Genomic DNA, 16,615 nt, shown 5'->3' with positions numbered 1-16,615 from the left:
AACTTTTTTTCCCTTGCCGCTTTTTGGCGCGCTGTTGCGGCTGGGTGGGGCTTGTATCATCTTAGATCAGCCCTGCCTTACTCCTGGCATTCCCCAGAGGTCCAGTCTAGTACATGTGGAGGTAATGGCCAAGACGATTGCTGGAGGGGGGCCAAGGATTCTGATTACCTGAAGGGGAAAGGGCCTCCAGGATTGCCAGGAGTCCTCTGAAGAAGGCGGGCCACTGGGAGGCTGCTGAAGGAGTGGGTCCGCTGGGGGCCAATGGGGGAGGAGGCAGAGACATGGCAGCTGCATGGGCAGAGGGGCCATTGTCTGTCTGCCATCTGACTCTGACTTAAGCTGCTTTGGAGCACTTGCAAAACTGGCTTGTAGTTTTACTGCTTAAAGGGAGTGAGGGGAAATTTCCTTCCTGAACTTTTCATTTCCTAGCCAGAATAAGCTATGCAGGTCCACATGGATGCCCAGAAATCCAGAAATGACTTGGACAACTTCTTCCCAAAAGGAGCTTGCCTCCCTCTGGGACAGCTAATTTCCTTAACTTTTTTTTTTTAAATTTTTTATTTTATTTTTTATTTGAGAGCGACAGACACAGAGAGAAAGACAGATAGAGGGAGAGAGAGAGAATGGGCGCGCCAGGGCTTCCAGCCTCTGCAAACGAACTCCAGACGCATGCGCCCCCTTGTGCATCTGGCTAACGTGGGATCTGGGGAACCGAGCCTCGAACCGGGGTCCTTAAGCTTCACAGGCAAGCGCTTAACCGCTAAGCCATCTCTCCAGCCCAATTTCCTTAACTTTTAAAAGAGCTCTTAATTCATGAATCTGAGACAGAGGAGGAGAAAGAGAAACCTGTCAGCCCTCAAAAACATGGAGGCAAAGCCGCATGGGCCAATGTTTCTCAGTCCCTCTGGGAGAGCACTCACCCATCCTGTCCATCTCATCAGTGCCCCCTGCAAGAATTGGGGCTGAGGCTTCAGCAGTGGGCTTGGTGTCTCTTCTGGGTGTATCTGCCAGCAGCTTCAGCCGTGTTGTAGTCCCAGGCAGGGCGAGTCAGAGGGAATCCCATATTTATCTCATGCTGCAACTGTGTGGGTCACCCCTCGGCCCCAGGAACATTCTTTCTGGCCTCTATCAGAATTCTCTCCCGCTCCTCGGTTGTGAAAAGCGTCTGCAACAGCTATTGGCAATCATCCCAAGTAGGCTGATGAGAAAACATAAGAGACTCCACCAACCCCGTAAGGCGTTGGGGGTCTTATGAAAAAGGGGGGTGGTTAGCTTTCCAGTTATAAAGATCTGCAGAGGAAAAAGGCCAATACTGGAAGGGCTCTAGTTGGCCCCCTGACACAGGAGGACCTGACGTGCATAGTGGTAATGTTATAATCCTGTCTGCTTCTTCCGGGGTGGTGTCTCTCCGGCTCTGCGTCCTTGCAGCCGGTCCTCCCATTGCTGGAGACTCGGGAGGGGTGGAGGGCCCTCCCTCAGCATCTGGGGCTGGGTAAGGAGGAGGAGGGGCAGGCTGAGGTTCTGGCCAAGCTGGGGGCTCCTCAACTCGGGATAGATATGAGGAGGAGGTCTGATTTTCTCAGGCAAGGGTTTTCTTTTATTTTCAAGGGCCAGGACTCAGGAGGTTGGCTTCCTTAGTCTGTTCAACCATGGCTTAACCCATGGTGGGGGGGTTGTACATCAAATCTTTCCATGTGAGGATATAAGGCTCTTGATCGGGATGAGAGCCTAGTGCATTCTGAAAAATAATGTCTTTAACAGTCAGAATAGTCTCAGAATTAAAGGTTCCTTCTGATGGCCACCTGACCTCGTAAGTTGGCCACTCAGAGGCACCAAAGGTCTGCCAGGGTCTCTTCTTAATCTCAACTGACAAATTATGAGCCCTAGATTTAACTTCAGTCCAATGGTCAAGAGTCAAGCTAAGGGGAGTTGTCACCGTCTGTCACATGACAAAACTGTAGACAAAGACACAAAGGACAAAGATGCACACAACTGAGACTAACAGATCCAGACATCAGTGGCCCGTCCGCACCCTCCACAAGCAGACAAAAGAATCGGACGGCCGCAGAAGGGGCCTCCGCTTCAACAACAGAACTCGGTCCTCTGACCGACAATAGGAGACCACCAGGCATCCCTGGCTCTCCTCACCTCCCAGGGTGTCCCCCAGGGTGGAAGCCTGTGATCCTCCTAGCACGTCTGCTGATCACAGTCCTCTGGTCCTTACACCCGAGAGGATGGCTGCAAACCGAAAACCGAAAGTGCACGTCCCATAAAACAGATACTCAGAACAGAAACACTGGCCAGCACACATTTACTCCAGGAGGGTCCCCCTTACCTCCAAGTCGGTTCTTGGGCATGAGGGGTGGTTGCAAATCCTGGATAAGCCCCCAAATGTAAGACCCCCCCCAAAACGAGGACCCCATTCTCCGCCTGGAAATGGCACACCCCAAATCACTCACAAGAAATGGTCTTGATGCAAACAGCAAGAGGATTTTTATTCCAAGCATGCTGGGGCCCACAGTCATACACCATGCAGGGGTAGAGGACTACAGAGCCCCGAATGCAGGAACGGGACAGCTTTTATATGATTTCTAACAAAGCCTGTGCATTAAAACCAATCATTTCTTAGCATCAGGAGCCCGTGCAGTGCAGGGCAGTCAGTTTATGCCACTTCATAGTTTCTAAGCCAATCATTTTAAATTACTCAAGCCCACGCTCCATGGACCAATCAGTTTCCTATAACCTCCACGGTCAGCATTTGTGTGGGCCCCTGGGTGGGGGTGACAAAGTGTGGTTAAGACAGGCTATTAGGGCTTATGGTGCGAGCAGTTTACAGAAGCCAGATAAGCGGTTTAATCCGTTACTCACTTCCCATCCTCAAGGGCCTGTCTTATGCCCTTTTACCTAGTTTTATATCGAGGGCGGGCTCTGACACAATAAGAAGAGTGACTTTTTCCTTACTTTCTAGCAGAGAGTAGGGCCTGGAATTTGAGGTATTCAGGGCCCCACTAAAGCTCCTTTTGGAGTGTGATAGTATTTCTAGGCTTCTGGCTTGGGCCTTTCAGAAGCACTCTTACCAGCTGAGCCATCTCTCTGGCCCTGATTTTTAAAATATTTTATTTATTTATTTATTTGAGAGAAAGAGGCAGGTTGAGAAAGGATGGCACACCAGGGCCACTAGTCACTATACATGAACTTCAGGCACATGTACCACCTTATGCATCTGGCTTTACATGGGTACTGGCAAATCAAACCTGGGTCTTTTGGCTTTGCAGGCAAGTGCCTTAACTGCTAAGCCATCTCTCCAGCCCCTCCAGCCCTGATTTTTAAAAATCAGATTAGTACTTAGCTGGTGGAGACAGGAGGATCTGGAGTTTGAGGCCATCCTCAGCTACTGGTGATTTTTGAGGCCAGCCTGGACTACATGAAACCTTGTCTAAAACCAAACCAAAACAAAACAAAACAAAAAAAAACCTTCCCCTTCTCCCAGAAGAGAATCAAGTTAGGGGCTGGAGAGATGGCTTATCCGTTAAGAGCTTGCTTGTGAAGCCTAAGGACCCCGGTTCAAGGCCACTGCAAATGAACTCCAAGAAGCATGCACCCCCTTGTGCATCTGGCCTACGTGGGTCCTTGGGAATTGAACCTCAACCAGGATCCTTAGGCTTCAGAGGCAAGCACTTAACGGCTAAGCCATCTATCCAGCCCCCCCCCCCCCCCCACACACACCATCTAGTCTAGGCTGACCTAGAATTCACTATGTAGTCTCAAGAGTGGCCTCGCACTCATGGCAATCCTCCAGAGTTCTGGGATTAAATACTTGTGCCACCACACCCAGCTGACCATTGTCTTTAAGTGGCAAATTGTATCTAAGTTTCAAAGGCAAAAAATATCCAGAAAACAAAAAAAAATAGGTTGTGATATAAAGTTACAGGTGTAGGTAGATTCCTGACAGGGTTGCCTGGCAACTGCTGTCTGTGGCATGAGCAGGAAGCAGTGATAGGATAGGGTTTGCATTTTATCCAAGAATGATCTAAGACAGACATGCTTCTCATTACAGTGATGGAAAAGACCATTAGTAGCAACAGTGCCCCTGCCCTCTGGCCTAAGTCTTTCTGCACTCAGGTGAGGGACTCCTGGCCCAGGGACTCACACTTCTGAAACTGAAATCGGTTTTGCACCCTGTCTTCAGAGGCATTATGGCGAGGGCCCATACCGTCTAGGTGCTCTCCACTGGTTCCCCTGAACTCTGTCCTTCCTACATTGAGCTGAGCTCCTCCTGCTTCTCTGGGCTGGAGGTTTGCTCCTAGAGAGGCCCCTCCATGCTGTACTGGACAGTCATTCCTATGCTGGACAAAATCTTCCCTGCTTGTTTATAATTTAAAACAAGGTTATATTTTTATATCTCCTCTTCCCCATTCCCATTCCACTGGGGAGCCATCATTAATGGGGTTATGGGTATCATGTGAAGTTATGAAGGCCTCACTCAGTCTCTGTGGGGTGGGGAGATGGTACCTTAGGTTAATCCCACCCACCCTGAGGCTCTTAAAATCTTTCTGTCCCTTCTTCCTTCATATTCCCTGAGCCTTGATGGACATGTTAGAAATCTGATTTAGTGTTTAATTCTCTGTAACCTCTGGATCTCTGGTGTTTTTATACTTTTATTAATTTTGAGAGAGACTGTGTGTATGAATGTATGGGTGCACTGGGGCTTCTTGCCACTGGAAATGAACTCCAGATGCAGATGTGTCTGGCTTTGTGTTGGTACTGGGGAGTCAAACCCAGGCAAACAGGTTTTTTACGCAACCATCTTTAACCACTCAGTCATCTCCCCCTTGAATTTGAGTGACCCCAGTCTGTTGCCATCTCTCTGCACAGGTTTCCAGGCTAGCAGTGAGAGCCACACTCCTGTCCCTGCTTCCTTTGCAGTGACTGCTGGGCTCCAGCAGATGTGGTTGGTGGAGGGGACACATCTCATGATAGGTACTTGGCGATCTTTTCTTGTTGTATTGATCCACCCTGGATCTCCCATTTTCTCTGCCATGTGGAAGACAAAACATTCTCCAACCAAGAAGACTGGAGACAGAATGGGGCATACATAACCTGACTCTTCTTTCATTTTCCTCCGCTTTGTTTCAGATGGGATGGTCACCTTCCAAGATACCTCAAAAGTCTCTGGTAGCCTGTCTCCTTAAAAACTGGGCTCACTTAGATAACACAGGGAGGACAGGAATTGCCCATTACTTTTCTCCAAAGACCTAATGGGACAGTTAGAAAACATACTAATATAAGGGCTGGGTAAATGGTTTAGAGGTTAAGGCATTTGCCTGCAAAGCCTAGGGACCCTGGTTTGATTCCCCAGGACCTACTTAAGCCAGATGCACAAGGGGGCACATGCATCTGGAGTTTGTTTGCAGTGGCTAGTGGCTCTGGCATGCCCATTATTTCTTTCTCTCTATCTGCCTCTTTCTCTCTCTCAAATAAGTAAATAAAATATTTAAAAATTAAAAAAAAACATACTAATATAAGTCCAGATGTCTTGGAGAAGGAAATTCTTCTTAAAGATAAATTTTTAACTCAGTCAAATATAAAACATCACCTGATATTTGTAAGAAATTACAAAAATTGATAGACAAACCAGGTAAGAGCTTACAACAGTTGTTCCAGGTAGCAACTTCTATTTATTATAATAAAGAAACCAGGAAAAGGTGAGACACCAGTATAGGAGATAAAGAAAAAAGGATAGACGTTGCCAGGAGATCATAACAATGATGACAGTTGCTCAGGGAAGGGCCCCTTCATTGAAACATTTAATTGGATAAAATCTAAAATATGTTTCCTTGATTCCAAGGTAGAGAAACTGAGTCCAGCAGTTCATGACATCAAGTTGTTGATGGCTTAAGGGTTAGAAAAACTGGTTTTAAGGCTCTCAATAAATTAGGTTTATCCATTTGTCCAGGTTTTAACTATTGAAGAAAGTGAGTTTTAGATAAAGGTTCACATATAACTGTTTAATTTCCAAAGATGAGGTGCTCATACTTAAAGAGCTCCTGTTTTATTTATGCTTATTCTGGTTCTGTCAAGTGGTCATCACTAGGTTTAATCACTTAGGTTTAAGTGATTCAATTTTAGTCACTATAACCTTTATTTTCCTGTTAGTTCAAATATGTTGGGATAGCTTGCCTGAGCTTTATCAATTTTAAGTCATGGGGAAGGCAAAATTGTTTTATGTTGATAAAAATTCCCATTATGCATAAGATCAATTGCTATCCAACATTAAGCTAAAAACATTGGTTGTCAAATAGTGTTTTCTGTTTCAAAACATATTTGTCGGGCTGGAGAGTTGGCTTAGTGGTTAAGCGCTTGCCTGTGAAGCCTAAGGACCCCAGTTTGAGGCTCGATTCCCCAGGTCCCACGTTAGCCAGATGCACAAGGGGGCGCATGCGTCTGGAGTTTGTTTGCAGTGGCTGGAAGCCCTGGCGCGCCCATTCTCTCTCTTCCTCTCTGCCTCTCTCTCTCTCTGTTGCTCTCAAATAAATAAATAAAAATAAACAAAAAATTAAAAAAACCAAGATTTGTCAAGGGTTGTATTAGAGCTTAACTGTTTTGGCTCAACAATGACCAGACTCTGCTCTGTTATATGTAAAGTAACTGTCTCACTTCTGTCATCTCAAGTCCAGTGCTTATAACAAAATTAACTCTTAAGACATTCCCTGATTTAGGGTACAGCCTCATGCTCAACAAGTGGCCCTCATCTGAGAGGGATAATTTCAAGCTCCATGGTTCTGTTTCTAATGTTACCTGGGTAATTGGTACCACACACATATCTGAACTAATCAAAGATATTTTCAAACACAGGTGCCAAGACTGTATACTGTCTTACTTGTCTTTTTGCTGAAAGTTTCTAGGTTAACTTAATTGTTTTAGATTTGTATTATTTTCAAGACTGGTAAAAGGTTCTGATTGCATTTATAACTCTTAGATATTTAAAGGATAAGATATGCTGCCACAGGACAACTAAACTTAAAAGTTTGGACACAATGACTTTAAGCTCTTGTGCCATTCTTTTTTTTAAAATTATTTTTAAACTAACAACTTCCATGATTGTAAACAATATCCCATGGTAATGCCCTCCCTCTACCCACTTTCCCCTTTGAAACTCCACTGTCCATCATATCCCCTCCCTCTCTCAATCAGTCTCTCTTTTATTTTGATGTCATCATCATTTTCTCCTATTATAATGGTCTTGTGTAGGTAGTGTCAGGCACTGTGGGGTCATGGATATCCAGGCCATTTTGTGTCTGGGGGAGCACGTTGTAAGGAGTCCTACCCCTCCTCTGGCTCTTAGATTCTTTTGACCACCTCTTCCACAATGGACCCTCCGCCTTGGAAGGTGTGCAAGAGATATTGCAGTGCTGAGCACTCCTCTGTCACTTCTTCCCAGCGTGATGATGCCTTCTGTGTCATCCCAAGGTGACTGTCATCTGAAAAGAGAAGGTTTTCTACCAAAAGTGAGAGTAGCATTAATATATGGGTATGAACATTAAGTGAAGTACTTACTGGGCAGTTTTATGAGCATAGTATATCCCTTTAGCCAGATAGCAGCAGGCATTATACCCCTAGGGCTCATGACTACCCCTATTGTACGTTTTCAGTATCAGGGATATATTCCCTCCCATGGAGTGGGCCTCCAGTCCAATTAGAGGGCACTTGGTTTTCCACCATGTGCCACCTTTGTACCTGTTGGCTCATTTGGCCTGGGGGGCCAAATATAAGGCTTACAGTGTCCACTGTTGAGTATCTTCAGTGGTGTTTTCTCTTCCTCCCATTGAACTGCATGCAGAATAGCTTCTTCAGCTTTCTGTCAGCTGGTCTACATGGAGGAAGTTGTCAGCTCAGTTCCAGCAGGATTTCTCATTGGCTTTGCAGCCCAAGTATGTGGAGTCTTCAGCAATAGGGTCTTACCATGTATTCCTGCTGGGAAAGGAAGGGCCTCAGCAATGGTCTTTAATGTTTTGGGGGCATTAGGGACTTCCCTGGCCAACAACTCACTGGCACTGAAAATTTTCTAGCAACAATCTATGACTCCTTATTGTTCTGTTGTCCAAAAAAGTAGGTTTCCATATGATTTATTTATATCCTCTTAGATTTTGATTAGCCCTCCCTCCACCTTTCCTTTACTCAGTCTCTTCCCCTGACATCACGTGGGCCTTTTCACCCCCATTAATCTATTCTTCTACTTACATGTATACAATACCATCCCATTAAGTGCCCCCTCCCTTAATTTCTCTTCATTTTCTATCTCTTTTCTAGTTTACTGGTCTTTGCTACTGAGTTTTCTTCCTACTCACACAGAAGTCCAATCATCTGTAGCTAGGATCCACATATGAGAGAGAACATGTGACGCTTGGCTTTCTGGGCCTGGGGTATCTCAGTATAATCCTTTCCAGATCCATCCATTTTCCTGCAAATTTCATAACTTCATCTTTCTTTACCGCTGAGTAGAACTCCATTGCATAAATGTGCCATATCTACGTTATCCACTCATCAGTTGAGGGACATCTAGACTGGTTCCATTCTCCAGCTATTGTGAATTGAGCACCAATAAACCTGGTTGAGCAAGTATCTTTAAGGTCATGAGATGAGCCCTTAGGATATATGCCTAGGAGTGCTATAGCTGGGTCATATGGTAGATCTATTTTTAGGTGTCTTAGAACCACCACACTGATTTCCACAATGGCTGGACCAGATTGCATTCTCACCAACAGTGTAGAAGGGTTCCTCTTGTTCCACATCCTTGCCAGGATTTATGGTCATTTGTTTTCATGATGGTAGCCAATCTGACAGGAATGAGATGGAATCTCAATGTAGTTTTAATCTGCATTTCCCTGATGGCTAGGGATGTAGAACATTTTTTTAGATGCTTATATACCATCCATATTTCTTCTTTTGAGAACTCTCTATTTAGTTCCATAGCCCATTTTTTAATTGGCTTGCTTGAATTCTTATTATTTAATTTTTTGAGTTCTTTGTATATCGTAGATATTAATCCTCTATCACATGTACAACTGGCAGATTTTTTTCCCATTCTGTAGGTTGCCTCTTTGCTTTATTTACAGTGTTCTTTGCAGTACAAAATATTTGTAATTTCATGAGGTCCCAGCGGTTAATCTGTGTTATTATTGCCTGAGCAATTGGGGTTATATTCAGAAAGTCTTTGCTAATACCAATATGTTGAAGGGTTTTCCATACTTTTTCCTCTAGCAGTTTCAGAGTGTCAGGTCTGATGTTAAAGTTTTTAATCCATTTGGACTTAATTGTTGTGCATGGAGAGAGAGAAGAATCTATTTTCATTCTTCTACAGATACATATCCAGTTTTCCCAGCACTATTTGCTGAAAAGGCTGTCTTTTCTCCAATGAGTATTTTTGGCATTTTTATCAAATATCAGGTGTCTATAGGTACCTGAACTTACATCTGGGTCCTCTATTCTGTTCCATTGATCTACATATCTGCTTTTGTTCCAGTACCATGCTGTTTTTGTTACTATGGCTCTGTAGTATAGGTTAAAATCAGGTATGGTGATACACCAGCCTTATTTTTGTTGCTCAGTATTGTTTTAGATATTTGAGATTTTTTTGTGATTACAAATGAATTTTTGGATTGATTTTTTCTATTTCTGTGAAGAATGCTGTTGCAGTCCGGTTTGCATTGCTGGTAGAAATCACCCAATAAAGAGATTTATTTTGGCTTACAGGCTCAAGGGGAAGCTCCACGATGGCAGGGGAAGATGATGGCATGAGCAGAGGGTGGACATCACCCCCTGGCCAACATAAGGTGGACCACAGCAACAGGAGGGTGTGCCAAACACTGGCATGGGGAAACTGGCTATAAAGCCCACAAGCCTGCCCCCAACAATACACTCCCTCCAGGAGGCATTAATTCCCAAATATCCATCAGCTGGGGGCCTAAGTTTATGGGGACACCTGAATCAAACCACCACAAATGCCAATGGAATTTGGATAGGGATTGCATTAAATGTATAGATTGCTTTTGGTAAGATTGCCATTTTCACAATATTGACTCTTCCAATCCAGGAACAAGGGATGCTTTTCCATTTCCTTGTGTCTTCTGCAATTTCTCACTTGAGAGTTTTAAAGTTTTCATTGTAGAGATCCTTCACTTCCTTGGTTAGGTTTATTCCAAGGTACTTTAAAAAAAATTTGATGCAATTGTGAATGGGAGTGATTCTCTGATTTCATCCTCTGTGTGTTTGTTGTTAGCATATAGGAAGGCTACTGATTTCTGTGTATTTATTTTGTGTTCTGCTTTATGGCCATAGGTGTTTATCAGCTCTAACAGTTTGCTGGTAGTGTCTTTAGGATTTTTATGTATATAATCATGTTATCTGCAAATAATGATAACTTGATGTTTTCCTTTCCACTCTGTATTCCTATTATGTGTGTCTCTTGCCTTTTTTTTTTTTTTTTTTAAAGAACCCTCCTGGACAGAGAGGGAATCTTTTTTTGTTTGTTTGTTCATTTTTTATTTAGTTATTTGAGAGTGACAGACATAGAGAGAAAGACAGATAGAGGGAGAGAGAGAGAATGGGCGTGCCAGGGCTTCCAGCCTCTGCAAACGAACTCCAGACGCGTGTGCCCCCTTGTGCATCTGGCTAACGTGGGACCTGGGGAACTGAGCCTCGAACCGGGGTCCTTAGGTTTCACAGGCAAGTGCTTAACCGCCAAGCCATCTCTCCAGCCCTCTCTTGCCTTATTGCTATGGCTAAGACTTCCAGTCCTATATTAAATAAAAGTGGGGACAGTGGATACCCTTGTCTTTTTCCTAATTTTAGTGGAAAAGCTTCCAGTTTTTCCCATTTAGTAATATGTTGGCTGTTGGCTTGTCATAAATAGCCTCTATTATATTGAGATATGTTCCTCCTATTCCCAGTCTTTAAGGACCTTAATCATGAAGGGATGTTGGATTTTGTCAAATGCTTTCTCTGTGTCTAATGGGATGATCATGTTATTTTTGTCCTTCAGTCCATTTAGACAATTTATTACATTTATCGATTTACATATGTTGAATTATCCCTGGATCTCTGAGATAAAGCCTACTTGGTCAGGGTGAATGAACTTTCTGATATATTCTTGTATTCTGTTTGCCAATATTTTGTTGAGAATTTTTTTTTTAATTATTTATTTATTTATTTGAGAGTGACAGACACAGAGAGAAAGACAGATAGAGGGAGAGAGAGAGAATGGGCGCGCCAGGGCTTCCAGCCTCTGCAAACGAACTCCAGACGCGTGCACCCCCTTGTGCATCTGGCTAACATGGGACCTGGAGAACCGAGCCTCGAACCGGGGTCCTTAGGCTTCACAGGCAAGTGCTTAACTGCTACACCATCTCTCCAGCCCTGTTGAGAATTTTTGCATCTATGTTCATGAGGGAGATTGGTCTGTAATTTTCTTTTCTTTTCTTTTTTTTTTTCATTTTAGAGCTGATTTTATTCGGGTAACTGACTGAAGGAGTTTCATTTGTAACCAAGATGGAATTCACAGTATCTTGTTACATTCATGCTTAAAAAATATATTTCTATGTACAGAAATTTGCAAAGAGATGTAAACATACATTACTTTCCAAGTACATTTCTCTCCTTCTCCCAGGAAGAAAAGAAAAAAGCCATCCAACAAGACAGCCCTTCCGGTGACTGCGGACAAAGGATGCAAAAAAACTACAGGTAGCAGTGGCTACGGAGAAGCCACCAAACGAAATGACAACAGCGTGACTGCAGAAGAGATAAGACTATTGGAAATTAAGTTTTCAGGAAATAGGCACTGATTTCTAGAAGGAAATTCACTCCTTACTGAAGCTATTCATGGAGCCAATGTGGCTGGTTAACATTTTCACTAGCATACAGGAACCCAGTGCAGGACTCTCAGATGATGTTAGTTGAAGCTGAGTATAGTCAAAGTGGCAAGAGGCACTGCCCAGGCCACACTGAGGCTCTGTCCCCACCCTCCACAAGGGAGGATGTTCCCTTCTTCCATACCCTAACTGTCCAGCATTATACAAGGTACCCTGATGCTTACCCCTCAAACTACTCATGTCAATTAGAAAAACTGTTAAAAAACAAGGGAAAAGGCATCATGTTATCTCAGCCAGGCTGCCTGCCCCAGCCCCCCAACAGGTGGCATGCCAGGTGTGGGGGTAGGCGGGGGCACAGGTGTCTGTCCTCCAGGGGAGACAGCAGGAGGCGGGTAGCCAGCTGGTGGCAGGCCCAATCCTGGAGGAGGGTGAGGTGGGACTGCATGGGCGGGGGGCAGGCGGGGGGTGGGTGGGAGTGGGAAATTGGGGTTGTAGGTGGGGGGAGGCGGGGGTACCCTGGAGTGGGGGGGGAATGGTGGGTGGGGGTAAGGAGGCTGGGGATGGGGGCACAGGGGGTGGGGGCGGGTTGGGAGGGTAGACATAGGGGTGGTAGGGAAGGTGAGCGGGTGGGCCATAGGCTGGGGGCAGGGCACCATAGGAAGGGCCCTCGGTCTTCATCATGGACTGCAGGCTCTGGTAGCCCTCTCCAGACATGTAGGAGCTGGTGGTGGACATCCCAGTCATGTAGCTTGAGGGGGGCGGGGGTGGAGGCCGATGTGGCAGCGGTGGGGGTTGGTGCACAAGGGCTGCATGGGCTGGAGGTGGAATCTGGACTTTGGGGAGGTCACCAGCTTCCACTGGACCAGGTGGCTCACCATCACCTAAGGCAGTGGCCAGGGGAGGCTTCCGGTCTGGAGGTGGATGTGCTGGGGGTAAAGGCGGGTGGGTGGTCTCAAGTTTGGGGATTTTAGGTGCTGGTGGTTCTGTGACTTTGTTTTCTTCTTTGGGAGAAACAACCACGGTACGCTTAGCCTGTCGAGGAGGACTAGGCTGTGGAGATGGTTTCTTGGGTGGTGGTGGAGGCTGCTGCTCTTGCTGGGCTGGTGGTGGTGGTGGTTGTGGCTCCTGCTGCTGCTGCTGCTGAGGTTGTGGAGCTGGCTGCTGCGAGTCCTTCTGCTGGGCCGGGGCTGGGTCAGAGCCTTGAGCCGCCTGTGACTGCTGTACTTGTGGCACTTGTGGTGTGGGCTGAAGAGATGGGGGCTGCTGCAGCTGATGAGGGGTGTGGTGAGGCATCTGTTGCTTCCCTTGTGAGTACAGGTCCAGGATCTGGTGGCAGATGTCTTCTAAAACATCAACAGGGACATCTTGAACAAACTGTTCCCACCATCTCCTATACATAGGTTTGGAGGTCCATTCTTGTATTTCAAATTTGCACAGACGTCCTGCAAGATACATCACTGCTACTGGTATGATCTCTGGTTCCCACTGCAGTGATAAGGTGGTGCAGAGACTGTCATTTACAAACGTCCATGCCATTTGGACCAACTTCTGAATTTTGTTTTTATCACCTTTGAGTTGTTTTGCATATTTGAGAAGGAACTGGTATGGATGCTCTACTTGCAAATCAAACTTTATAGTATGTAGTAAGATTCTCTCTAAAACCATTACTTCTTCCTTTGGGTCATCTCCAGACTGGCCAAATTGCACATCATTTAATAAACTACGAGCTGTTTTGATGATATCTTTACATTTTTTTGGTGTTTTTTCTACTTTTCCAGCCAAAAAGAGGCAACAAGCTCCTGTCACATATCTTGGGAATTGCTTGAAGGAATGGAACACATAGAAGCGATGAAAATAAATTATTCCAGTTGCCAGGGTATCATAGTGTAGCCCCAAATGTGTGCCCACATCAAAGATGAAGTGAGCCCCCTCTCGGCAGTACTGAGCCTCGGTGGCAGGATCAAGGCCTTCAAGTTGTGAGGGTGTATGAGCCAAGTCTTTCTTATCCCAGTACCAACATGGTTTTGTGTGGTCCAGGTTTGCTGACGCTACTGAAGGGCTTGAGTTTTCTTTATTCTCCTTCATTTATTGAAGCAGACTTATTCCTTCTAAAAGGTTCTCAGAAAATGTTTCAGTCCCCTCGCTTCAGTCCAGCCCCTTAGCGACATCTCTCCTTGCTGACAGTGGCCATCTTGGATATGGAATCTAATTTTCTTTTTTGGTTCTATCTTTGCCTGGTTTTAGTATTAGAGTGATGCTGGCTTCATAGAAGGAATTTGGTAGGATTCCTTCTTTTTCTATTTTATGGCAAACCTTTTAAGCAGTGGTATTAGTTCTTCCCTGAAGGTCTGGTAAAATTCATCAGTGAATTCATCTGGGACTGGACTTTTTTCAGTTGTGAGATTTTTGATAACTGCTTGGGTCTCCATACTTGTTATAGGTCTATTTAAGTGATCAATCTCATCTTGATTTAATTTAGGTAGGTCATGTATATATTGTCTTGATTTTAGGTTTCTTGTATTATAATGTATATATTTTTGCATCTTGGATTAATTTAATGCTTGGATTTTCTAGTTAGCTGCAGTATTATTAGATGTATCAATCAATCTGATGTTATATATCTTCAGGGTAGGAGCTTAAGGTGCTAGGTGTGGCTCTCAAGATTCTCAGAGTATCTACAAAAGTGTCGGGTTTCCCTGCTATGAGAGTATTCAAGTAGGCTGAGTAGAACAAAATACAGGCAGTTTCTAAAATTTAACTAAACAATGTACACTTTCAATGAAAAGCAGCACAGAGTATTTTTGCACAAGGAGTTATTATGACAACCAGATCCTTGAACTGTTCCTTAGGATGTGTGGTACCTCACACCCTTAATCCTGACAACAAAGAGGTTAAGATTTCTGGTCTGTTGAGGGTTCCAAGTCAGCTTGTGACCAAGTGAGACCCTTATCTAATATATAACAGAAGAGGAAACAAAGCCACTATAAATCAAGAAGCAACAATAACAAGCCCAAAATATAGCTTATTTAAGAATGGCAAATCCGACCATCCATCAGATTTAACATAATTTATCCTGATATGGAAGGTGCAATTAGCACTTCTAGTTCAGGTCCATATACCAGGCTTGTTTGGTAGGTACTGACCTGGTGTAATCCCAGTTACCTTTTGGGATGATTTTGGTCTCATTTATGCTGCACTCCTGCTTTGGTCCCTCTTTGGTGCACTGTAGGTTCAAGTAGGCTGGCTGGGTGGTTGGATTGCTGGTCTGTTCGTGGGTTCTGGGTGCTGTGATCTCCCTTCCGCTGGTGTCTGGTGCTTGCTGGTGCTTTCACTGGTGGTGGGGGAGGGGAGGCTGTCGATGGTGGCTCTAGTTTTCTTGCTGGTCCATGTGGTTCTCTACCTTGTGATCTGCTCTTCTGTTGTTCACTGCCGTCCTCCCTTCACATTTCTTGAGCTTGTGAAGAGCTCTGGTGTGAGTGGAAAATCCCCTCACCTGGCTTTTCCTGCGGCTCAAGCTGAGCCTGGCAGCTGTGGCCCTGTGGACCTGATGCCGCTGCTGCTGGAGCCGCTTCTACCTGCCTATGTGGGCTCTGGATGCTCTGAATCTCTACTTCTCTGCTGCCATTTTAATTTCTTAAACACCTCCTTTTTAAGTAGAAGAGTGTAGTTTGCTGTTGTTTTTTGTTTTCTTCTTCTCCCCTAGGCTGCTTTGGCGTGGTTCCTACGCCACCATCTTATCCAGAAGTTGAGTAAATTATTATTCTTATTTGAGGCTGTGCATGAAAACATAAAATATATTCATAAAGTGCCCAGCCTCACAAGTCTTATGACAGAATAATGCAACAGTCTAACACAGTCTTTGACTTTCCTACTCTTTCCCTGCCATGCTTTCATTACCTCGAGTGACTGGGAATCAGAGACCTGGGTAAAGAAAATTCACTATGATCTGGTCCTCAAGATATTTTCTTCTCTCTCTGTTACAGGGAACAGCAAAAACAGGTGGAGTTGGTGTGTGTTGGGTTCTGAAAGGCCCAGGTGTGAGGCCTAATGGAACTTCCTGAGCCTAGCTAAAGTTTGGCGACCTGTCTCTGTTCAGCTAGGACTCAGCAAGACGCCTAATGGCTTCTGGCCTGCTACCTCCATGTGGCAATTGTAATTACCATTTCATTAGTTAAAGTTTACTATTGGCTCTCACCTCTTCCCCCATCCTAAAATCCCCACCTTTGTCCCCAGCATGATATAGGCAACCACTCAGAGTAATAAAGCGAGTTGTTTCTGTGAGTTCCTGCATCGAAAAGACTCCCGACTCAGTATGGTTTTTCTCTGGTGGCCAGGAGAGGTTTCTGAGTCATCCAATGCTCATCATCCCCTCAACCCCTAGAGAGGAACCAGCAGGCCTGGTCCTTCCCTGGGCACTACCTGACTGGGAAGGAGCCCCGCATCTGGTGCCCAACGTGGGGCTCTGGGACCCCGACAGACAGTGCACCCTGTGAGAGGCAGTTGTTGAGGAGGTAAGCGGTGTGTGCGGGTGAGCGTACCCTCGTGAGCTATGAGGCAGTCTTCATATCTAGTGCACTAAACTTTGCTTCTATAACCTGTACTTACTTGTCAACATCTCTTCATTCTATTTCTCTTTCCTTTCACTTTCATTTCATAGACAATCTGCATCTGCGGCTTTTGTACAACATGTTTACCTGTCTTTTGCATCCTTGTGGTTGTATTATACGTGTATATGTGGGTTGCTGTTG

The 16,615-nt window shown here is 45.0% G+C and overlaps 1 protein-coding gene and 1 long non-coding RNA gene across 2 annotated transcripts in view; one reads left to right on the top strand and one right to left on the bottom strand.

The window, feature by feature from the left end:
- LOC123460284 overlaps positions 1-15,946 on the top strand; it is a 39,879-nt gene extending 23,933 nt beyond the window's left edge. The window contains exons 2-3 of the long non-coding RNA XR_006636869.1: positions 11,666-11,739; positions 15,851-15,946. This is a non-coding gene — a long non-coding RNA (uncharacterized LOC123460284). The remainder of the gene's footprint in view (positions 1-11,665; positions 11,740-15,850) is intronic.
- LOC123460282 (cyclin-K-like) lies at positions 12,125-14,007 on the bottom strand. The gene is given in 2 exon segments (XM_045148439.1): positions 12,125-12,380; positions 12,382-14,007. Coding segments are annotated over 2 exon segments (1,800 nt in total). The 5' UTR covers positions 13,953-14,007; the 3' UTR covers positions 12,125-12,151.
- Positions 15,947-16,615: the final 669 nt, after the last annotated feature.

The sequence above is a fragment of the Jaculus jaculus genome, chromosome 4 (genome assembly GCF_020740685.1).
Source record: "Jaculus jaculus isolate mJacJac1 chromosome 4, mJacJac1.mat.Y.cur, whole genome shotgun sequence".
NCBI lineage: Eukaryota > Metazoa > Chordata > Mammalia > Rodentia > Dipodidae > Jaculus > Jaculus jaculus.
The sequence above is the reverse complement of the archived record's forward strand: the minus strand, read 5'-3'. Positions and strand labels throughout refer to the sequence as shown.